The sequence below is a fragment of the Dipodomys ordii genome, unplaced genomic scaffold (assembly GCF_000151885.1).
Source record: "Dipodomys ordii isolate 6190 unplaced genomic scaffold, Dord_2.0 Scaffold3, whole genome shotgun sequence".
Taxonomy (NCBI): domain Eukaryota; kingdom Metazoa; phylum Chordata; class Mammalia; order Rodentia; family Heteromyidae; genus Dipodomys; species Dipodomys ordii.
Window position 1 is genome coordinate 8,237,367 of NW_012267219.1, and position 24,973 is coordinate 8,262,339.

Below are 24,973 nucleotides of genomic sequence, written 5' to 3' on the forward strand. Positions count from 1 at the left end.
ACAAGTAACAATGGCTGGAGGGTGAGCATTTTTTTTTTTGAAAGTCTTGTGAGAGAGGTGAGGGCACTGTCAGGGGTCACCGAGAGGGGTCAGTGCCTCCGAGGAGAGCATCTTATACGCACATACAGATTTGTTGCTTTTTTTTATGTGAGCCCTTAAAGGACAGTTCCTAAAAAAGAGGGTTTACAGAGGGCTGGCAACATTCATTAATAAGTGTTTATATACATCATTGTGCTTATTAGTGGGCTCTGTGGCTTTAGAGGGGAAAAGCTAGGCAGAACTCACTTGCTGGGATGTGGTTTGGCTTTGTACACTTTAATGAGAAGACAGCTTGATACTCCTACAATCGAGACTTAGATTTGGGGTTGTGTGTGTTGATGCCATGCATGGACTATACTTTGGGCATAGTTTTTGTTTGATGCTGATTCCAGTTGATGGCACTGGAAAGGAGACTAAGGGAAAGGGGCAAGGGTACTAAAAATGGCAAAAACTGCAAAAATTCTGTAGAATAATAATGTCAAGGGTTTTCTTTCTTCTTTGTTTAAAAGCTAAGAAGGTAGAAAGAAAGCCTTTATTTTTATAGTTGGTTTGTTCGGTTTCTAGACTCTTGAGCTACTTGAGCCATAATCACAGCCCTTTCTGCTTTACTTATTTTGGGGGCATGAGTAGAAGTTTGCCTTTTGCTTAGGACCAATATAGGTAACATAGGTAAAGGTACCTATGTTTCCAGTGAAGCTGGGATCCTAGATGAACTACCGTGCTTGGTCTGTTAGTTGAGATGGGTTGTCCTATTGACTTTCTGCCAGGGATAGACTTGAGCCATGGCCCTTTTGGTCTCCATCTCCAGAGGTGCTGTGATTACAGGTGTCCCATCACCTTCAAAGTCAGAAAACCATGTTTTTATAAGGTATTTCAACTCTAGGCATAGCCATCATTGTCTAAAAGTCACTCCATGCCTCAACATCAGATAACAGTATTTCTTTCACAATTTACTGATAATTTACAAGTGTACCAGGACTTGGGCAAGGTTGACACCTTGCTCCAGAGAGGTAAAAGGGTAATGGCTGAAAATGAGTGGAAGCCAAACCCATATTCTGTCCTTGAAAGGGAGAAGATTTGAGTCAAATACTGAGGGTTCTCAGCATCACAGTGTATGTTCCAAGTTAGAGTATCACTCAACAATTAATAACCACGAGGGGAAAATGATAGAGGAATTAAAAGAGCACTCTATCCTTCCTCTTTGGAGAGCCCTAGAAGACCTTTCTTTGGTGGGAGTTCTTCATCAATGAAACTGATTTGGCATCAGGGAGCAGAAAGCTATAGTGACCACTTAACAGGCACACAAATCAACATTTAAGGAAATTGGTCATTAACAGGAAATTATTGGACAAGCACTTAATTTTTCCAGTAAGGATGTTTCTAGGTAACGATCCTGTTTGGGCTGAGTGGTTCTGGGAAGTGGTAGACATGGGATTAAGCAGCTCACTGGATAGTAATGATGTCACTGAGTTTCCAACATAATTTCCACTCTTTCTCCTGCTTCTGGGTGGTATCCACTCCTCTGTGGCCTAAATGCCATTATGTTGGCAGCCCCTTCCAGATTCTATGATCACTCCATGGACTTTACTAAAGTAGTCACCTCAACCCTGCCACAGATATAGAACCAGCCAGTTAAGAAATAAGATGAAATGAATGTTCTTATTATTTTTTGCAGAGGGGAGGAGGACTACCAAATTAGATAGTCAGGTGAACTGAGAATTTACCTGAGACGTGTTACCATTTGCTTCATTTTTAGTGGTGAAATATAGTATGTCATAAAGGTATTCCTGGGATTGCCTGTACTAAATGCAAATGGCAGCCTGGTAATACCTGGGCCTCCCCCTTTTTTCCAGTCACAGAAAACTGGGCAGGTGTGATTGGCTCATTTTGAGATATCCTCACACATTGTAGTTCTCTTCTTTGGTTTCTTTGTCACCATTTTATTTCATACCTCCCACCTCTTAAGTCTTATTCATGTCTCATACCTATTTCTTTTTTTTTCCACATCCTTCTTCTTTCCTTTCCTTTGTCTTTCCCTTTATTTTTTTTTCCTCTTTGCCTTCTCAGTATGAGGGAAACCAGACCCATTGCTGTTGTGAAGTGAAGATAGCCACACATCTCTCATCTTTTATCCACAGCTTCTCCCTTGTACCATGGGGGCGCTATGCAGTGATAGTTTGTATAGGTTTCTGCTTTGAAAGAACCTTCATCTTAAGCAACTTTCTTGGGCATGTAGTAGGGACTCCTAAGTTTGTGCTTTCTGTCGTGATTTCAGTTAAAAGAAAGTTTGTCCTACTTTCCGAGTACTCATATACCAATAGGCTTAATTTTTGGATCCCAGCTCTTGAGATAGGATGAAAACTTCCTGAGATGTGCTCAAATTCCAGCAAGTGTTGTGTTTTGTTTGTTTGTTTGTTGTTGTTGTTACAGAATTGTAATCTTGATGTATGCTGGCCCCACCTGAATTCCACTGTAATTGCCTTTACAAGATGTATCCCACCATCATCTTAAAAAGGGTTAGTTCTAAACACTCTGCTGGCAGAGGATTTGTTTTGCTTTCTTCTCTAGGAAACTGTCGCTTAGCAAACTACTAGACTCTGTGCCTTTCATTTTTCATGCTTTTTAAACTGTTGATCTAATTTTTAATAAAAGTGAATAAGTTAATTTTAGTTTGTTAACATTATATTCAATAATCATTTTATTAATTAATTTTACCAACAGTAAATATATCTAAGTCTTCTACAGTTTGCCTGCACGTCAATCCCATACCTAGAGCCCCAGTGCTTTCAAACTTGCACATCAAAGTAATTGTTTTGCCTGGAGCCAGTACAAATTTCTGCTGGGACCTGCCCCATTTAATATAAATTATATTACATGTGGAATTTAAGAGGGTGTAAGGTGTAGCATGCCCTATAGGCAGGAAATTTAAACTATGGGTTTCTTTTTTTTTTCTTTTTTTAATCTTTGGTTTGTCCCTGTAATGTGGGATATTTAACATCTTTAATTTTCTTTTTAAACATTTTCAGGCATATTTCAAATTTTGCGTTCATTTGAAAAGATTAGTGCAAAATGTTAATATTCTCCCCACTAACTTACAATGAGCAATATCTACAAGTAATGATAAGTACTGTGGCTATTATGTAAGCACAGTAAGTGATTTTAAAAAGAAAAAGATGTCATTGCTTGAATGAGTCTATTTAGAAACAAACAAACAAAACCAAACAAGCATCAGGACGATGAAGAAAAATAGGAGTCTTTGACCCTAATTTAACCAAATCATCATGCTTCATTCTTTATGTCATGCCTCTGTCTTGTCTCTATATACATGGTTATAAAAGCAGATCATCCATGAGCAGATATAACTGTATGTTCATAAATCTATTCAGCACAGTTTCATAGCCTCCTTATAGAACCAAGATGTTAGTCTTCTGATGTGTGGCAGGAACACATGGTCATTTAGCTGCTCAGATAAAGAACTATGGCCTTCCATATGAATTCTTATGCTGGTGACATAGTGTTCTCATTGACATCTCTAATGCCTGTGGCCAACTTATGTGGCCCATGAGCTCCTTGGTTAAGAGATTGTGGATCCATAGTATCTTGGGTGTTGAATGTGGAAAAAAAACCCACTTTCACCACAACTAAAAAGGTAAAGAAAGCAAAGAGCACAAAATAAGATCTTGAAAAGACAGAGGAGGAGGGGAAAATTTGAGGAAACTAGAATACTAACACCATAGCAGTAAACTAGAAGCTGTTCATGTCAATTTGTACACTGGATGATTCCTGCATTCAGTTGGGCTCAGCCACAGCCAATGGGAAGAGCCTCTGTGTAGTGTCTTAATTCAGTCATCACCTTAGTATCCCCTATAGAGAAGTCCTGATCTCCAGGGAGACAGATATTTCTCCAGGTTTTCACATGACTGAACCTTGGTACTATATTAACTCTTTATCTTATTTAAATATCTTTATATCTCACCCAACCTTTACAACTGTGAAATAAGTATTATAGTGTCCAACTTTATAGATTATTAAAAAAAGATGTTAGGTAGCTTTAACCATAAATATATCATACATATTGCTGATAATTCTACCTGTGACCTTGCTATGATCATGTGTGGGACCATAGCTCCTGTGTGCATTTCTTTGTCATAGACATCGTCAGGTAAGAATTTGGAGACTGATGCTGGGCATTAGTGGTTCACACCTGTAATCCTAGCTACTCAGGAGGCTGAGATCTAAGGATCACGGTTCAAAGCCAGCCCGGGGAGGAAAGTCTGTGAGACTCTTATCTCCAATAAACCACTCAGAAAACTGGATGTGGTACTGTGACTCAAGTGATAGAGCACTAGTCTTGAGCTGAAGAGCTGAAGGACAGATCATAGGCCCAAAGTTCAAGCCCTACAACCAACAACAACAACAAAAAAGAATCTGGATACTGGATCCTGGGTCACTTTTAACAGTTTTCACACTTCTTTCTTTCTAAAATAACTTCTGTAATTAGTTCTTGGAGCACTGTCCAACTTAAACCACACTGCACACCTCCATGTTTTCCTTTTGTTTCTTATGCATTTCCTTTTGTCTTAAAAAAATAAGTATCCTTTGTTTCCAATGGCTCAAATTCAAGTCAAGGTTTTGAGTTTTTACAGACTGAAAGCAGCAGTTGCAGATCACTGAGTGCCAACAGTAAAGAGAGTTTGTTTTTAGCCTTCTGTAGACCCCACTCTGCACTCATCTTTGTTCTCATTTGGGCCCCAACAGATTTTGTAGTAATGAATAAGATCACCATGATGATCCATAAATAGAAATAAGGCTTCAAGCCAGCCACCCATGACTCCTACCTCTCATCCCAGCTATGTGGGAAGTTGAAAACAGGAGGATCAGAGTTGGAGGCTAGCTCAGGCAGAAAAGTCCATGAGACTTTGTTTCAATGAAAGAATTTGGGTGTCGTGGCATGCACCTATCACCCCAGCTACCACAGGAAGCCTAAAATATTGATTGTGCCTGTGCAGAAAGTAAAACTGTATCTCAAAAATAACTAATGCAAAAAAAAACAGGCTGAAGGCATGGCTCAAGTGATGAGTGCTTGCCCTGAGATCAAACCCAATACTGGAGGAAAAGAAGAAAAAGAAGGAAAGAGACACAAGGAAAAAAGGCTTCAGACATAAGTAGGACGACCTTTTCTAGTTGTAAAAAAATCTGATGTAAAACTTAGAGAAACAACTCTATTTCAGACCAGCACTCACTTGAAAATGCTTGGATGATTTATATTATAGCATTGAATGTTACAAGCAAGTTGAGAAGTCCCCTCTGGGCTCAAGGGTTGGGTACAGGGAATTGCTAGGATTTGATGTTGAAAAACAGATTCAAAGGTTGGGATAACAGATGTACCATCTCTATCATTTGACTTTAAAGTTAGTTCTTAGATAAAAGTAGAGCTTAATCATGGGGCTGGTTGTTTGGGAGGATCAGGCTTCTAAAAACCCTAAGACGCTTTCAGCATTCCCCTGGAAACAGGTGATAGGTTAGTTAGCACCCCCAAACTTTTCTTCAGCAGAGTGGCTTCTCTGCTAGCACATGGCTTGGCAGCGCACCAAAGGAACCTCTGCCATGAAAGCAAAGTTGGGATGAAGAAAGGACAAAGAGGTTATAGGCGCTCAGCTGCCTGTGTCTCTTATTCCCTCAGCACGATCAACTCTACTTTCAATGCTTATCCCTGAAAACCAAGCCTCTCATGGAGCCTTTGATCACTTGATTTTCTTTTTTTTCACAGAAGTTAGACTTCTTATGGTCCATTTTTTAAAAAAAATTTAAATTATTTTATTGTGAGAATACTGTACAGAGGAGTTACAGTTACATGGGCAAGATAACGAGTACATTTCTTATCAAGCATTGTTGCCTCCTCTTTGTTTCCCCTTCCCATCCCTTCCCATACTCCCCCACCCCTTATTCTCCCCCCACCTTTCCATCAGTCACAAACTAAAGTTGATTTGGGAACTCTCCTTAGTCTTTCTGGTCTTAATGGAGATGATGGGATTCTTTATGTAGTAAGTTCTCTTGCCACCCACCCTGAGCACAGATCCAGAACAGTTACCTAGAAATAGTAGTCACATTATATGATGGTACATTTAGCTGCATATTTATTAAAGATGTCATGCTTGACATTGATTTACAAGCATAAACCTATAGGAGTGAGATAGTTGCAGCAGCATTTCTTTACTAAAGGCTGCTTTCAATGGATCTAGCATGTTGATGCTTAAAGATAATTCATTACACAGAAGCGTTGTGTCCAATGCTTGAAACTAGTGGACCTTGGTTTAAATACTGGACTTTGGTCTTAGCTATTATCTGTAATTTTACTTCCTTCTTATTAGTCTTTTTGCTTTCTCCAATAACTAAACACTCAATAATGACACATCACAGATAGAGAATATTACAGTCATATTATTTTAACAAAATAATCAGTAATTTTGGTTTTGGTGGTACTGAGTTTTGAACTAAAAGCCTTATACTTGCTAGCCTCATTTAGGTGTTCTACCACATGAGCCATATCTCCAAGCCACCAATCTTTATGTGTTAAAGTGAACTTGATTTTTTATATATATTCAAGTATTTATTTCTCTGTAGGGTGAACTACTTAAGATTGATTTTCAGTGCTGAGAAAAATAGATCAATCATTGTGACATCATCTGTGCTGCATTTGAATAAGTGAATAAATCAAGAAAGGAAGGAAGAACTGTTCTCTGAAAGCAGTCTTCACATCAGGCTTCAGCAAAATAAGGAACAAAAGTTTTCAGCCATGGCTTACAGCTTTTCCCAGAGCCATTGGGAAACTAGTTTCATCACTGTGTCTATAGAGTGTCACTGGAGTTCTACCTAGTCGGGTCCCCTTCATTGTTACTCTGAATGATGACTTTGGTTCTGTTACTCTGAGTTACTAACTTTGCGTAGCAATTCAGCTGCCACCTGTGCCCAAGTTTACCAATAATTCTTGTGGAGAGGTAAAGAAACAACCTGAGGTAGTATGGTCAGTGGCAGCCAGCTGTCACAATGTGTTTGGAAATATAGGCAAGAATCCTAGGTTTGGTATCTGTTTAAAGACTTAATGTCAAGTCTGATCTCTGTGGAGTCAAAAGGATAACTCTCTTAAGAGTCTCGGGGCCACAGAGTCTAAACCATAGATTGTCATAGGTTAGTAATACTTAAGACATAGGGGAATATAAGAATTAAATGGGGGAGGGGGTTAGTATAATGGTTTTAAGTGAGACTAGTATGAAGCATATAGAAATATAACACTAAAAAAAAAAAAGATGTTTTGAGAATTTCAAAACAGCCATGAAGTGGCACCTCACTCATATCTGCTCCAAAGCAAGCTCACATTTAAATTCTTCCATCAAAATAAAATGTCCTTGAGGAAGGAGATGCTGTAAAGTTTAGGGTCATAAGCAGCGATCCACTAGCCTTCCTTTCTTTTCTTTCTTTCCCTCCCTCTTTTCTTTCTTTCCTTCTTTCTTTTTGTTGGTCATGGGGCCTGAACTCTGGGCCTGGGCTCTGTCCCTCAGCTCTTCAGCTCAAGGCTAGCACTGTTCTATTGAGCCACAGCACCACTTCCATCTTTTTCTGCTTATGTGGTGCTGAGGAATCGAACCCAGGGCCTCATGCATGCAAGGCAAGCGCTCTACCACTGAGCCACCTTCCCAGCCCCTCACTAGCCTTTCGTAAGAGAGAAGTGTTTCATTGATTATTGATAACTGTTTCTTGTTTTCTATGTATTTTCCACTCAACATTTCTCCTAACCCTCCATCCTCTGGGCCATCGTGTGCTGGTTTTTAACTTATCATTCTAAGACAGATTTCCTCTTCTTCCTTCTTTTTTCTTGTCAATTCTTTTCAGTGCTTTTTCTCACTTACCACAGACTCTGCTTTTCCTCTCTCCTCTTTGGGTCAGTCATCTCGACTTCTGTACAGGAAGAAGATTCCACAGTGTTCCTCCACCACAAACTCCAATACGTACATCCCTTCTGGTAAGGAAACTTTCCTTCATGTGGCAGTTGAAGCCCATTTCCTATTCTTATTTCTTCAGAACAAGTTTCAAAACAGCTGGTTACCATCCTTTAGGTTAATCCTTTCCTAGACAGTACTTCAAAAACATTATATCACTTTTCAGTCTTTTTTGTCAAGCATGAGTTATAGAACTTCCTTTAACTTTTTCTCATAAGGCATATTATTCAGCCTTTTAATAAGCAGCATGGTGTAATTGAAAGAATATGGGCTTTGTAGTTGGACCTGGGTATGAATCTGGGCCATGTTACTCACTAACTATTTTGACCCAGTCAGTGCTCCTAAATTCTCTGAACTTCAGTTTCCTCATCTGTCAGGTGGGGTTAATGAGACCTGTCTCTCACAGGGTCTTTGTCAGAATGGATGAGGCCTGTGTGGTTCCTGGCATGTAGTTGATGCTCTGGTAAATGCTGGATTCCTTCCTTTCTCTCTGTCTTTGTGATTCTCCTCCACAACAGGTCACTTTTTGCTTCTACTTATGAGCCTTAAGATTGAATAACAAAAAAACAGTGGGGCACTGGTGGCTTACACCTGTAATCCTAGCTACTCAGGAGGCTGAGATCTGAGGATCGCAGTTTAGAGCCAGCCTGGGCAGGAAAAGTCAATGAGACTCTTGGAGAATTAACCCCCCAGAAAACTGGAAGTGGCGCTGTGGCTCAAGTGGTACAAGCTTTGAGCTGAAGAGCTGAGGGACAGCGCCCAGGCCCAGAGTTCAAGCCCCACAACCACCACCACCAAAAAAAAAAGGTGGAATACAGTGTTGAGAGTTTGAAATCTTTACCCATCCTGCCCCAAACATACCTTTACATTTGTTTCCCATTATTGTACCTCTTCTTGATCTTCTCTGAGGCACTCAAGCCATTTCTATCTTGCTGTTAGGTCTACAAGGACAAGCTATTACCAAGAACCAGCTCTGATGAGAGAACTTCCCAGGGGAAATTGCCAAGTTGAATCGCTTCATTGGTTTTGGAGGGGTTTGAGATAGCACTGGACTTCATTTTCACCTTGAGGAACTTTCCTAGTCATCTCTATGAAGCTCATTTTTTGCTTTTTCCAATCTAGGGGCCCATCAGTTGTCCTCAAGATCAATACCTTAGTTTCCCAGCTCAAATACAGGCCCTGTGATGCAGTTTTACTCTCATCCCATATGGGACCCTTATACAAATTCCTGTGAGTCTAGGCAGGCACAGAACTGTGCCAGGGAGAACAGCTTAGAGAGTAGAGTGGACTGAACTTCAGGTGCCCTTGTACAAGGATTAACCTTTTTGCAGAAACCACAGTGTTGGCTCTGGTGTGATTTAATTTCATGAAACAGCTGCTCAAAATATGTTCACTGCCCCTGCCTCTTTGATGTCAGGGAATGTCAACCTTTGAATGTCAACTTTAGTTTCTCATGCCATTAAGCCTTTCCTTTTCCTGTATCTATTATCTTCTACACAATTTGTAAATGACATTTACAATCACTCCATTTCAGTCAGAGTTGCTCTAATTCTACCAGTTGTAATCATCTCTTTGTATACACTGTACATATATTTTGAAGTTATTCCTTTTTTGTTTTATAGACCTTGAGCCCTTGAGGATTATGCCAAAGAGATTTTGCTAAAAATTTCTACATTCTATTAACATATTCTTAGCAATGGCAGATTGCTAAGATTAGCAATTTGCTAAGAATCACTAAAAATCTTTTAGTCAGTTCATGTCACTATTGTTTGCCTCTCCTCTCTACCATGCTGCCAAGATGGCTTAAATGAGTGCCAACGTAACCTAAACTGCTATCATGGAAGGGAAAGGATCACTTGGACAAACCACACAGTGGTAACTTTCACAAGGAATGAGAGTTCAGTACTTCTCATGAGTGAGGTGTTACCATCTTCCACAGTCAAGAAGGTCCTAAGCTCACAGTCCTGAACCAGGCCACAAAGAACACTGAAGGGTACAGAGAACAGGTAAACAGATATATGGCCCACAACTGGGGTCAATTCATTTATGGTGCTCAGTGAAGCAACAACTCTCAGCCAGCAGTTTCCATTCCCAGTAACTAATAGATATTTAAATCAATCTCAAGGAAATAAAGATTACTTCAATTTTTAGAGTGCAAAATGGGATGAAAATTAAGAAACATGAAGGGAAACATGAAGATAAGTCATAGACAAATTTCCCAACAGTATGATGTCCCAGAATACAGATCAGTCTTTTGATGGATGTGCTTGGAATGCCATCAAATTTACCTTGTCTGCATTTTTCTTCACTTATTTCCCATGTGCCTATTGAGGCCCCAATGCCTCCCTGGGAACATAACAATAAAACAACTATTGAGCTAAGTAAATAGAAAAGCCTAATAAATATTCATATCACCCCAGCTTGAATCATTTCTTTATGTTCTATTAATCATTAGAAAACATGTGACAGAAATCATTTCTGATCTGTCAGAAATGCCCCCAAGAAAGGTTTCATCCCTATTAGTTAAAAAAATATCTACTAATATATTTTTAACTTTGAGACACTTAATATCTAGACTAGTTCTTTAACTGTGTTTTTTTTTCCTTAAAAAAAGGGTTATAAGAAAATCAAAGAAAAAAGAACAGAATACATTGGAGAGCTGAGGGAAGAATAGAGGGAAAGAGGACCATAAAAGGGGAGGGAAAAACCAGCTGACCCCAGAACTAGAACACTGGTTTCTGTGTTCTGGGGAGTTAACCAGCTGAGGTGACTCCAGCAGGGCAGGAGGTACTAAAATCTGGTTCTGGGATGTTTTCTGTAGATGGCAGTGAACTATCTAGTCTAGATATTTTGACGTTGAAAAATATGGGACTGGAGGCAGGATGAAAGGTCAAGGCTGGAGATAGGGATCTGGTGCTCATCTGCGTGTAGGTGCTAATTGAATCCATGTGGGTGCACTGAGGGGATATGTCGAGAAGGAAAAGAAGAATGAGGAGCCCAGATGAGTCCTGGGCCACTATGTGACATTGCATGGAGGAAGGAGGGAAAAGTAAAAAGAAGAAAGAAGAAGCAGGTGGAAATATTGGAGAATCCTACCACGGAGGCCACGAAAATACTGAGAAGATTGCTGTAGTGTAGATTCCCAAGAAAAGAGAGAAGCTGAAACTTTGTGTGTGTGCATGTGGCGGGGGGGGGGGAAGGGAGGGAGGGCCATGGCGGGGGGGAGGTCAGAAAATACAGGGACAGAGTTTGCACTTTTACCTTCTGTGTCAGCCTATCGTAGTGCTTTATAAGATAATACCCATTTAATGAGTGAGAAAGAGAGGGAAATAACCAAGCAAATAAGCAGTCATTGATAATGTTACTTTTTCATGAGTGAGAAGATAATAACATCACCCTGAACAATTGGCTATAAACATCATTAACTGACTAATGTGTTAAATAAAGCCATGGCAAAAAAAAAGGAGCTGGGGAAAAGAAAGTATAGACAGAGATGAGTAGAAAACATAGCAGTCAGAGGTGAAGAAAGCCAGAATTTTCTGAAATGTGCAATCATGAAGTAAACAAGCTAGACATGGGTTTGGCCTTTAATTTGTTTACATTTCTAATTATTTCCTAGACATTTTTTTCTCTCCCTGATGGAACTTTAATGTTCCTGGAGAAGACAGGTATTACATTTGTGTATCTCTCTGGTACCAGATGCTGATCAACAAGCATTTACTCTAAACCTAATGACAAACTAAGAGGAAGAAAGTAATTTCTAAAAGCTAATCCATTTTGAAAAATGAAAGTTAAGCATCCCTTTTCCTGCTTAGAAAAAGCTTTAAAATTGTGTTTTCTAATAATTTACTCAAACTCATACTTCTGAAAGAGACTCTAGATGCATTGCTTGTGAAATGTCCTTTTGAGTCAGCTCCATGCAATATCCTTTTATAATCTTAGCAGAAGGAAGAGAGTGGGCCTAGAAAATTAGAAAATTTCCTCACTCCCTTTTCTTGGTCCCATTTTAATAAGAATACCTGTTGGTGTTTGCAGATGAATTAAAGGCAAGTGTCTTTCTCAAGGAAAGCACACATTTTGCAATCATGTCTCTTTGGCAATATTATTTACTAAGTCCCAAAAATGGAAGACAGGAAACACACAGATTAGTGTTCTGAGAACTGTGGACATTCTTTCCTAGTTACCTTATCAGGCATGTGGTAAGCTTGGTAAATGACACTTAAGGCAGTATCACTAATTAAAATAAAGTCATAGAGAGTTGGTGGCATGGCTCAAGTGGTGGAAAACCAGCCAAGCAAGTGCAAGGCCCTGATTTAAAATCCTGGTGTTGTCAAAAAGAGAGGGAGGGAAGATGGAAAGAAGGAAGGAAGGAAGGAAGGAAGGAAGAAAGAAAGAAAGGAAGGAAGGAAGGAAGAGGGAGGGAGGGAGGAAAGGAGGGAGGGAAGAAGAATGAAGGAAGAAAGAACTGGAGGAAGGGAAGAAAAGAAGTTGGTTCAGCAATAGTCCATGAGCCCTTGGCTCAAAAGGAAGCATAAATGAGTTAGGCAAAATGTCTAGCAAAACATGATAGTGGAAAACAAAAAATATGTGGACCCACTCTTCCATGACTTGAGTTAAGAATGAGTGACTGTAGAGGAACTTTCTGTGGGGTTGTAGAAGGCAGGCACCTGTTGTGAATTGATCCCAAGCTTGTGAGGCTAAGTTCCTTGTCACTAAGTGCCTTAGGGACAAGGGCAAGTGGTACAGAAACAGATTTTTGCAAATGAAATAAAGTTTGAGAAGAAGCTTTTAAAGCAGTCTAATAGTCTGCTATCACTTATAGAAATCTGCTGTTTTGCCTTACACCAGATTGAAAGAGAGAACCAAGTAGAAAGGTACAGCACGCCTCATTACTTATCACTAAACTGAGGGTTATGATGTCAGGGTATCCCACAACACTATTGAAAGCCAGGCCATGGAATGAAATAGGCATAGCAATGGCAAAATATAACAAAAGGCTCCTCAGGTGAAGCTCAGACCTGCTGTTTATTTGTGACTTTAATATTGTGCTGCTATTCCTCAATCCACACAGGTCCAAGACCCATTCCAGAAAAAGTCCTCCCCCGCCCCCCAATGGACTTTAGGTAACCAGTTTTCAGAGACCAGAGGAAGACCCCGAGGTCTGTGGAATTTTGGTGATTTGTGATTTTTCTCAGCTGTGGAGTGAATTGTAACTCCTGGAAACTGAAGCTTAGGAGAACATGGCTTAGTTTATGATCCAATGCATTGACAGCAGCCATATCCCAATGTAGCTTGGTTGTTGATTAACTTGTATTCACATACTAACTTTCTTTAAGTAACTTTTTCTTAAAGTCTTTGTGAAAATAGCCATCAAGTGACAGACCAGTTCTGGTGGACTCAGAAAGGGAATAAACTTGTGGTATGAGGAGATACACAGGAAACGCTTGCCTCTAGGTAGTAATATAGTCTCAGAAGAAATCTCCAACCTTGAGTGAAATATTTCCTGGATTGCCAAATTTAGAGATTCTGAACTTGAGAGTTTGCCAAGTCCTCAGGAACATCAAGAGCATACTAAAATATAACAGAAAACTCTTGAGTAAAGAAAAAAGAAACTCCCCCGTAAGAAAATGGAAAGGAATTGTTTAAAATGTTTATTTTAAATCCAGTTTTCCTCCTAACCACATGACCTTGGAAATGGACTTGCATGACCATTTCCTTGTCGTTGTAATTGGAAACAAAATGAAAGACTCACCCCCACTAATTGGTCTAGCCCAAGGAAATAGCTTGTTCCTCTTGATAATCTAATGGGCAACTGTGGCCAGGTAAAGTAAAAGAGAAGTTAAAAAAACCAAAACCAAAAAAAACCCTACAGCCATTTGTAAAGATAGCCACTGAGACAATGAAAGGACAAGATTCTAGGTTCTTTCTTAAGACAAGCTCTGGTTTTTTCAATAATTTATATAAAATAATGTTCTGAAGATGGGGTGGGAGTTGAATGAATACACACTGGTCACCCAGTGGGCTTCATTGTGTTATTTGCTAATCACCATCAGTGTCTCAGGTCAGGAAATAAGCTGTCAGGCCTGTTAGAACATGTCTTCCCATTTTGCCTCATGTATCGTCTACCTTTTTTTTTTTTCATATTTTTAGAGTGGCCCTGGCAGTAATTGTATCAGAGAAGGGAGAAACCATATGCTTTGAGGTCAAATTTAAGAGAATGAAGAAAGAAAGCCCTTGAAAGTGTCCAGAAGCTTCCATTCAGACCCTACTTAAAAGTTTCCCTCCATTGCCTTTTATTAAACCCTGGTATTCTTCCAATGTCAAGTTCCAAAATGAATCATTTTTTAACTTTATAGAAACTTTTGCTTAACACTTTAATTAAGTATGAATAGCACTAATGTATAGTTTTCTGAAATTTCTATTATGAATGTGCTACATTTTAATGGTAAAGTTTTACCAATCTACCTGAGAGTCTGGCTACAACTTTTACTTCTTGTTCATTCATGCAAGGTAAAATATGGCTTGAATTTGGGGGGAAAAAAAGCTTGACACCCACATCAGCCTTTGGGCTGCTTTTATTCAAAAAAGGATATGGTTGGCCCTACATAAGAGGTGTAAAATATAGCTAAATATCTTTACATGGACATCTCATTTTCAAGGCTTTGTGAAATTAGCTGACTTCCAATTCAGCTGCATGACTAGGATTGAGAATTTGCTGTTTGGACTTCGGCATTCTGATTCTGTTACCACTACCATCTTTATCTCCAGGAAATGTTCTGCTTGCAATGCATTGTGTTTTGTGAACACCATCCCTTACTTGTCTTTGTATTTAACCTAGTGCTTGGAGCACAGTATAACCATTTAGTCTTTTGCTCTCTGAACTGAATTTAACCTGTGGCAGATTCGTGATTCTTTACTCTCAGACTTGGGGAAAAGCTGAATTAAATGAGAAGCATTATGAGGCACTCAGGTTAAAGTCATGGCAAGCAATGATTCAACACTGAGTGATCTTGCAGACCTTTGAAGGCGGATGCGGATCTCAGGGGCCTTTTCAGTTGTGTGCTCTGATGTGAATGTGTATGTCCCCACATAGGTCCTTACAGAGCAGAAGGAAGGAAGTTGTGAAAGGGGAGAAAATAGTACTATTGACTGAAGGGCCATAAAGCTGTTTTTAGAATGACTGCTTCTGTTGTATTGGGGAATGCTTCCTTTGAGAAGGGGTATATTATGCATCCTCTTTCCATTAAGTCTATTTTAGGAAGAAATTACAGAGGATAATATATTACCAACTCCCAAGGATCCCTGGTCAACACAGCCTCTATTCTCATTACACACTTGCTTAGAGCAAAATAAATTATTCTGTTCACAGGAATACCAGCCCGAGACAATGAAAATCTCCACTAAATCACTATGTTTATTAGGGAAGCACTGATTTTTGAAAAGTGTTAACTTTGACTCTAAAAGCCATCAATGAGAGTGCACACCAGGCTTGTCTGGTTTGAGCATTCAGTCAGTTTCAACGGGCCACAAACTCCAGCAATTGTTTTTAAAACAGTGTGAGGCTTCCTACTCAGGATTGAAGATTTATCTGCATTTGGCACCTACTCCAGATACTGTGGAGGGGAAATTTACTTCTTCACAGTTTTACAAATCATGTGTTTCACTTGTGTCTCTCTAGAACTAACTCATGGGTGGTGGGTAGAGAAGGGTAGAGGGAGGTTGTCAAGGCAAGGTCATAAATGTGAACATGAAAGCCTTAGCAGCAATATTTCCCCCTAAGCTCAACAGTGGGAAGTTCTGTTTCCACCTGAATCCAGTTTCCCATCTCTGTGTACGGTGGATTTAAACATTAAAATAAAGCAACCTACATATTTAGCAGCAAAAAAAGTTGTTTAATCATTAAACAATCACCATTTTTGTGTGCCCTTTAAAACTGCCTTCTGTCAGCGTGGATGCTGGTTTACAACTGCAAAGATCACAAAGAAAGGGTTAGCGGGATCACCACTCTGAAATGTCCTATTGTCATTTGAAATGTTCAGCCAGACTCCTTCAGCTGTCTCCCAACACACACTGGGCTCCCAGGGAAATAGGGAGTGAGAAAATGTAACTTCCAATCCCAGAGGCAGGCCCCTATTCATTCAAAGAAATTGGTCATTGTTAACTATGCAATAATTAGAGATGCTATTGGAATGTAATGCGAGCTAGGTATACCATGGCATACTCCTAGATGAGTTCTGTGGACGATCCTTTTTATAGATTGAGGAGGAGCTGTGGTGTTTAATGGCTTTCTTTCAACACACAGGAGTTCTTAGCACTCCTTTTAAAAGCACAACTTAACACCATTTTCAAACCACATGGCTTTTTATAAACAGCCAGTTTCTCTTCTGAGCGTTTCTCCTCTGAAGCAGGACGGTCACTGGTGCCTGTTCATTGCCATAATTGTATGAACTGAATTGATTCCCTTCATGGTGGGAAAGCAAAAGTTAATCCTGTGAGGTACCATCATCCATGGCAATGATGGGCTCTGGGAGGAAGTTACAGAGTTAGAGCATTGTGGAATGCATTGCTGCTTTCCCACAGGACATGTGCCTTTTGATCTCTCTGCTGCCACTGCTGTCATTCATCTCCACTGACAAATACATAAGCCACACGGAAAAAGGCAGCCCTTTGTTTTTAGGCAGAAGGTTTATAGACAAAACTGGGAATAAGCTGTTTTGGAGAAGGTAAGGATGAGTACTTGTCTTTACTCAGTGGAGAATTGAAAACCGAGAGATCAAAGGGGTCGTCCAACATCTCATAGATCCCCAGAAACAGAACATGGCTTAAATGCCAGTATCTTATAGTTTGTTGTGCTTTTAGCTTATTTTATTTTTTTAAACTTGGATTAATAGGAAATTCTCCTGACTTGTCCTCCTAGAAGATAAAGGCGTATTGATGCTTTTCCTCTCTCCCGCTCCTTCTTCTCCTCTTCCTCCTTCTTTTTCCCCCTTTCTTCTCTCTCTCTCTCCCTCTCTCTCTCCCTCTCCTCCCTGCCTCCCTCTCTTCCCCCCCCCCCACGCAAGCATTCTTACTTCCAACTAAATCAACAACGGAATTCCTTTCCATTGCTTTGGGATTCCTATTTTCCAAAAACAATTTTTTTTTTTTGCAATACTGGGGTTTGAACTCAGGGCTCTGTACTTCTTTTCGATTTTTTATTTGTTTTGGTCAGTTGTGGGGCTTGAACTCTGGGCCTGGACGCTGTCCCTGTGCTCTTTAGCTCAAGGCAAATGCTATACCACTTGAGCCACAGCGCCACTTTCAGTTTTCTGATGGTTTATTGGCCTTTCCTGCCCAGGCTGAACTGTGATCCTCTCTCAGCCTCCTGAGTAGCTAGGATTCCAGACATGAGCCACTGGTGCCTGGCCGGCTTTGTGCTTTCTAGGCAGACTTTCTACTACAGAGCCACACTTGCAGAACCTCCCCCACCCCACCTTTTCTTTTGCACTGGTTATTTTTGAGTTTGAATACACTGGGATACACTTTTGGATTATCATCCCCTATTTCAGACTTCTCACTAGCTATAGCTAGAATAACAGGCATGTGCTCCCCATGCCCAGCCTTTCCTATTGAGATGGAGTCTGGTGGACTTTTTTGGGGTGGGGGGGCCTGGACTGTACCTAGAACCATGATTAGCCCAGTGTCAACTTTCCACATAGCTGGGATGACAGGCACAGGCCAGCATTTCCAGCTATTAGCTGAAAAAGAGTTTCTCATGTATGCCCAGACTGGCTACTGGCCTTCCTATTTAGCCTCCTGAGCAGGTAGTATCGTAGGCATTTGTTGTTAATTTGAACCAGAACCAAAATATTTAGAATTGGCCAAGTCTTTATATAAGTTTTTGAATAGTGTGTAAACCAGTTCTCCATTTCTTTTCTCTCAAAGCCACTTTGAAAAATAAATACTGGGGAGGAGGAGTGTTCTAGCCCAAGTTTGTTGAATGATCTCTCAGCTGAAGGTTTTCTCATTTTTCTGTCTTCTGTGTTTCACTGCTACATCCTTAACACATTTGATTTTTCTCAACCAGTGGTTTGATTTGCTGGCTCACAGTGTATTATGACTATGAACTTTAAGTTAGTTTCATCTTGGAAGATAAAAGGAGTAAGATGTTATTTTTAAAGCTTCACACTTGGTAAATGTATATTTTACATTATCAATTTGATCCTTCTAAAGAGATATATGTACTTAAGTATTTACTTAAAGTGATAACAAACTAAACCTTACATCAGTTCACCAGGTACTTCATGTACCTATTATTAACTAGTTCCAGGAATAACCATTCCTACTCAGTTCTTAATTCAGTTAAAAAGATACCTTCGGAAGTGGCGCTGTAGCTCAAGTGGTAGAGCGCTCGCCTTGAGCTGAAGAGCTGAGGGACAGCGCCCAGGCCCAGAGTTCAAGCCCCACGACCGACCAAAAAAAAAAAAAAAGATACCTTCAAGAGAATATCGAATAAGCTCACTCAACAGTTGGTTAAATTGGCTGTTTCACTTGCCTAGATAACATCATTTGTCCACTAAATGAGTTTTTCTAATGTTTCAAGACATATCAGGTGGCTTTAATATCAGGCAAATCAAGAGTAGCACATGTGGTAGGAATGACAAGTTGTTTTCATGTAGAAATAGGAACTGTAGAGGGAAGGAAACAGTGAAAGATGGAAGAGGATGAGGAGAGGGATGATCTACACCAGAAAAGCTGAATCAACAGAAAGACAAAAGGGACTATTTTGAGAGTAAAACGGATTGTGACCCTCCATGTATCTGGTATTTCTACGAGGAGATGCTTCCAGCCACTCCTTTGTTTCTTAATGTATAGCCTAGATCTGAACAAAAATGCTTCTTTCCTGTGGGCCTGACAGTAGGAACTCATCCATCTTTAACCTTGCTTGATTTGTAAATAAACCTGTAAGAAAAGGTCTGTTGACCTTTGAATAGAACTTGTCCACGTGCTTTCCCTCACGCTTGGAGGCCAGGACCACTGCCTTAATTCTTCAGGCACTGTTTAGAAACAACTGGAAAGTATGCCCAGCACAGCTCCTCTGCACAACTAGCCCAACTCAAGTGGGCTGCCAGCAAAGGCTGACTTTAATAAGAACAGAGGAGAGAGCTTTGGGTGAGCCTGTGTTTTGACTTTGCAGACTGAATTTTTAAATTCCATACAATGCAGCAGGAAAAAATGGACACTAGCTGGAGTTATTGTTGTCTGCTGCTTGCAGCTATTGGGATTCTGCACTGTAGGATAATGAAGCAGGCTGTGGTTTCCTCTCCCAAATTACCCAGAGTGGAAATGCAAATTTCCTGTGCATGCTCTAAGTAGCAGGTGGTATTTCCTTAATATATTGTTTGTGACCTTTGGGGAAATAGGTATTATAAGCTGACTTTGGAAAATGAAAATAGCATCAAGGTTCTATACTTTAAATGAAATAATCACTATTTTAACTTTTCAAAAACTTAAATTGGAATACTACCCCAGGAAAAGACATACATGTATCATTTCTCTATATGAGTTCCAGTTCTGTGATTCAGGGAAGATAAAAAAAAAAGAGGATATTGCACAGAAGAGTTTTCTAATTAATTAAGGAAAAGAAGGAAATGTATTTTTTAAGTTTTACTTTAAATGTTTGCTGTTAATTAAAGCAAAGATTTAGATACAGTAAGTTATACCAAGACTCAACATGGGCTGTTCCAGGAAAATCCAAGCTGATCTGAGGTAAAGACAATTGTATTTTTCATTCATTTATTCAACAATAAATTTCAAGCTTATTTTTTTGTTCAACATCAAAGAAATGGTTGTTTAAAGTTATTGGATTTTTAACCATACATTTTATAGAAGAGATTCAAATCCCTGTGTGTGTCTCTGTGTGTGTGTGTGTGTGTGTGTATAGTTTTTTTGACCATAGCTCTTCTGCATGCCATCTTATTAAATAGGAAAAGCATAGTTTTGTCTTTTTGCTTCCTTTGAAGAAAAAAGTTCAACAGTTTAAATACCATTCATGTCTTGGAATTTCCTTCTTCCTGAGTCAAGCAGTCCAGTGTTGAAAACTTTAAATTTAGATTCTTCCTCCTATAAATATCTTTTATAGGATTATAACTCTTCTGCTTATCAAGGGCTACAGGAATGGAAGCCAGGAGCTTACTAAGTTTATAGTATATGTTATATATAAGGGAGTATATAAATATATTTTTAAAAATAAGTGACAATTCTTATAGTGGTTTTTAGCTTACAGGTGGCTGATTAAACATCTACTTTCTTTACCTCTGTTAAAATTCTGAATTTTGGACCTGTTACTTGATAAATATATGTAGAGATGTAGAGATCACCATCCAGCAATGCTGCTCTGTCCCTCCCTGAAAACTATTCCTTTTTTTTTGCGGGGGGGGAGTCCAGTCATGGGGCCTGAACTCTGGGCCTGGGCCCTGTCCCTCAGCTCTTCAGCTCAAGGTTAGCGCTCTACCACTTGAGCCACAGTGTCACTTCCGGCTTTTTTCTTTTTGCTTATGTGGTGCTGAGGAATCGAACCCAGGACCTCTGGCTTGCAAGGCAAGCAAGCCACCTTCCCAGCCCCTGAAAACTATTCCTATAAGAGTGTTTTTCTTTGGTCGTGAAATACTTTCTGATGATATTGGAGGAAAGCTGTGCAGTGGCAGGACTTCCTGGGCATTGAGACAAGGCTACTGCCTGAAAAACTCATGTTCAAATCAAAACCTAGAACATCTCTAGGGTTTCCACTCATACTAGAAAATAATTACTGTGATAATTTCTGCCATGAAGGTGTCCTCGCCTGATTATTCAAAGCTTCCATGATGTCTGCATCTCAGCACACATCATAGACACCAGTATGTCATTTGTTTGGTTGATTTTTATCTAACACATTAAATTTCTTTTTGGGCTATAACAGAGGGACATTCCTCATTACTTCAATAATTTGGGTTGGGAATACTTAGAGGGTGAATGAATTTCATTCCTACCAATCCTTTCTCATCATTACATTGCTCTCCAGCATCATCTGGAAGGAAAGTGTGGAATTTACTGGGCCCATGATTAAATGTTTTTATCATCTATTACCAACTGCATGGGGAACCTTGAAACACAGCAATCCCTCATGAACATGGTATCTTCCTGGACCTGGAAATACATAGGAAAGACTTTTACAAAACTCTATGCAAGCTTTTCTTTATTGTCAAACCAAATACACCTAAAAAGTCACACATGAGGCTAAAAAGATATTAAGTCTCCATATTTCTCCTTTAAGCATGAATGTCATTGGAAAGCAACCCTTTAATTTACTCTGTCTAAACAGTTTCTATAATGTCTGCAAAACAGATTGAGTTTCTCGTGAAATCCATCTAATAATATTTCATATGATCCATACAGTGAATCAGAGGTAATTCATACTAGGAGATAAAAAGATTAAAATATACACAAATGATGCCCTACTTCTGTACTAGCTATACATAGGTAAATCCGTTGTCCTGAAATGATTGCTCACTGAAGGAATATATATATAGAGAGAGAGAGAGAAAGAAACATAAACACTGGGAAATATCCATCTAAATGCCTTTATATTTTTAAATGTTGGCTTGTACATTGCAGGCAGTAAGTAAAAATCAAGGATTTTTTTATTGCTAAATTTTTATTTTCCATTGCTAAGCAAAGTTAACCTGTCCTTAATCTGTTTCAACTCATGGGCATGATTTATCAATGAAACAATAAAGCCTAGAAATCAATATGAACATATAACTTTGAATTCCTCACTACATATATATGTATGTATGTATGTATGTATGTATATATATATATATATTCACTGTGTCCTTTCTGAGAGAAGAGAATTTCCCACATCTTAAAAAGAGCTACCTAGAGAGAATATGATCTAGGTGTTTTAATTCTGATTTCGATGAATACATTCTGAGCCATTACTCCACACAGTTTGAGTAAAGGAAACTTTATACAGCTTTTCAACAGGGTGCCTTCTAACCATTGATAAAAACTGAGTGGTCATTACCTAGTAATGACCATGTTGTTTAATAATAACATGTGTGTGTTCTTATGCTGTGATCGTTTTTGCTTTTCATTAGACTATTGGAATTCTTGCTGGAGAATGGTTCCCTTTATTCTCTGGACCACTTGTGGCATTTATGTTCCTGTGATTTTACTATCCAATATGTTTGGGCTGAAACCAGAGAATGCAAAATTTGCCATTGTTAGGGGCCTTGGCCTCTGTTTTCCACAAATCATGCTTCACCGAGCCTCTATGTTCTCTGTAAAAGCCACTGGAGCATCCACAGATGTCATGTGTTAGCGCTGAGCAGGACTGAGAAGCTTTTGTTCTGCGGCTTACCTTCCTTTATGTGAACCAAGGTTCTGAAGTTGAATGCGATCTCATAGAGGCTGAGGAACTGAAAATGTAAAGACTTAACCAAGTGCCTGACATTTTTTCAGGTTGTTTGCTTGTTCATTTTGTCATCTCTTCTAAAGGACCCTGAGTGAGTATGACTCTCTAAAGGTGTTAGGAAACTCAGACCCAGCCACCTCTGAGCCGTAAAGCAAGTGTCACCTACAAGACTTAGAGGAATCTTGAGAGCAGGGAAGTGGGGGGGAGCAGGGAGGAGTTCTCTGGTCAGTGGTCAGAACAGAAAGTGAGAACAGCCAGGAGTTCTAGCAGTCCTGGTTGCTTATCTAGACAGAGCATCCAAACCTATCTCTTCTTTGTTCTGTCCTTGTCACCACAGCACTTATAAGTGCTGGCTTTATTACTTCCCAGAAGGAGAGCATTGTTGTAATATATGGCTTGGAATCCTCAAGATATACCAGAGCTGCTGAATCTTGGGGGGAAATATGACAAGTTGATGACTCAAAATATTCAAGTATTCCCATATGCCCTCTGCATTCTATTTGATGTTAAATTATAGGCTGAAAAAATGGCTTAATTTTAAGGTTCCACAGAGACAGAGAATGTTACCGGTTATTACAACCACTTTAAGTAGGAAGCAATAAGTTAGAAGGCTGCTTATTATTGTTCAACAATAGTCTGTCAGTTATCTTAACATAAAGTAGATGCTGAAAGTTTGAGACGATGACACAACTGAAAGAAATTTTAGTGTGTTACATATGATTGGGTACCTGCTTTAATTTGGGTCCTTTCCCTTCCTTTTCCCTTCCTTTTTCTTTCCACCTCCCTTTCCTTTTACCCTTTCTCTTTTCCCTTTCCTCTTGCCCTATATGTGAGGCACACATGTAGGCATTATAGTGTAAAAATAAACCCCTGATGTCTTAAAGAACAGTATATCCCTTGACTTTTAAGAGCCTAAGCATATGAGTCTGCATGCAACATGTAATGTTGAACACAAAAGAAAAAATTTGCTTATTTTATCTTTTATTTCATTTTATTTTATAACTTGCCAAAATTATCTTTAGAAAAAAGATAATATTTGTATAAAATATTTTTTCTTTTAGATCCAACAATGTAATTAATCAGGAGCCATTAATCAAATTTAATAAAATATAAGTTTCTTTCAAAAGAAGTTCCTTTTAAGGGCACATGTTAAAGCTTGGCTTTCTTTGCCAGTAGCCTCTGGGGTATTTGAGGTAAGAGAACAAGGGGAGCACTTGAGGCTGAAGTGCTTTGTAAGGCCATAGCTGAGTGCCATAGGCACCACATTCTTGGTGCAGCATCATGTTACAGTAATATTATGAGAAAAACTTCTTCATACATATAGCTTTAATGTTCATATAGCTGGGTCCATTCACAAATGGGAGCTGTAGATCACATGCCAGCCACTATTATGAAGTTGTTTTACTTTTACCATTAAGTAATGGCTCCTTGTGAATATGATGAATGCATGTGTTCTTTGCTCTCTCTGTAAATCTTTTGTTCCAGTCATTTTTTTCCTTTTCCCTTAAGAATGTGGGGGGAGGACATCTCTACTCACAAATCAAATGCTTTAAATAGCCAAGCAAGAGCTGAATGAGGGAAATCAGGCAAGATAACATCTCTATGAAATGTATGCCTATGAACTCCGTCTCACACAATACAAAGGAAATTACCATTGTCCCGTGCAAGGTGAGCACAACACATAAAACACCTCATTGTGGTGGCCATATATATTCTTGTACAGCTGAAACCAGAATCCTGAAGGCCACACACACACAAAAATGGCCAGGCTTAAGTGACACATTGGCAAATCAGAGTATGTGGATTTTATCTTCATAATGTCCTTTAATCATTTCCCAAAGGGCTACCACCACAAATCAGGCCATCCACACCAGGGATGGCACCTCCACTGTCACTTCTATTGCTACAGCTGTCACCAAGGCCACCTTCCTAGTGCTCCCTAATAGTGTTCGTTCAGTTCTTATGGCTAGCAGTTGTGTGGTGGACTGTAGTAGTGTGCACCTTATTTGATCGCAAACCAACCCAATGAGGCTCCCATATTATACACATTAAGACACTGAAGCTTAAGTTGTCACCAAATCACACAGCTTGCTCACAGCTGGCCCCAATCTGGATCTCAGAGCTCTTTCTGGCTCCAAAATGCTCTTCCTTACCATTCTCAAGCTTCTTTTCCATGTCTATGAAGGGAATGGAATTCAAGTACCAAGACGCTACTTCTAGTCTTTACAAAGTAAATTGAGCTCCTTAGGGAAAATTCTTTTACCTGGAGCCAAAAATCTGCCTTTGTAATACCCTCTCCACCCCACTCCCACCCCAACCCCAAAGTAACTTCTGTCTCTTGGAACAGAAACTACAGTCAAACAGAGCACCTTGCAAATATCCTTCCTTTATTAAAAAAAATTACAAATTAAAAAATATGCTACCACCACCAACAGTCACTCCCAAGATTAGAGATACCTACACATATCTGGCAAGAAGCCCAGACATACCAAAACATGTATTA

At 39.5% G+C, this 24,973-nt stretch overlaps 1 protein-coding gene across 1 annotated transcript in view; it reads left to right on the forward strand.

The window, feature by feature from the left end:
• The window catches only part of Hmga2 (high mobility group AT-hook 2), a 107,306-nt gene extending 82,826 nt beyond the window's left edge, over positions 1–24,480 (forward strand). Inside the window, exon 6 of the mRNA XM_013018562.1 lies at positions 24,312–24,480. Within this exon, the coding sequence (XP_012874016.1) occupies positions 24,312–24,480 (169 nt within the window). The remainder of the gene's footprint in view (positions 1–24,311) is intronic.
• Positions 24,481–24,973: the final 493 nt, after the last annotated feature.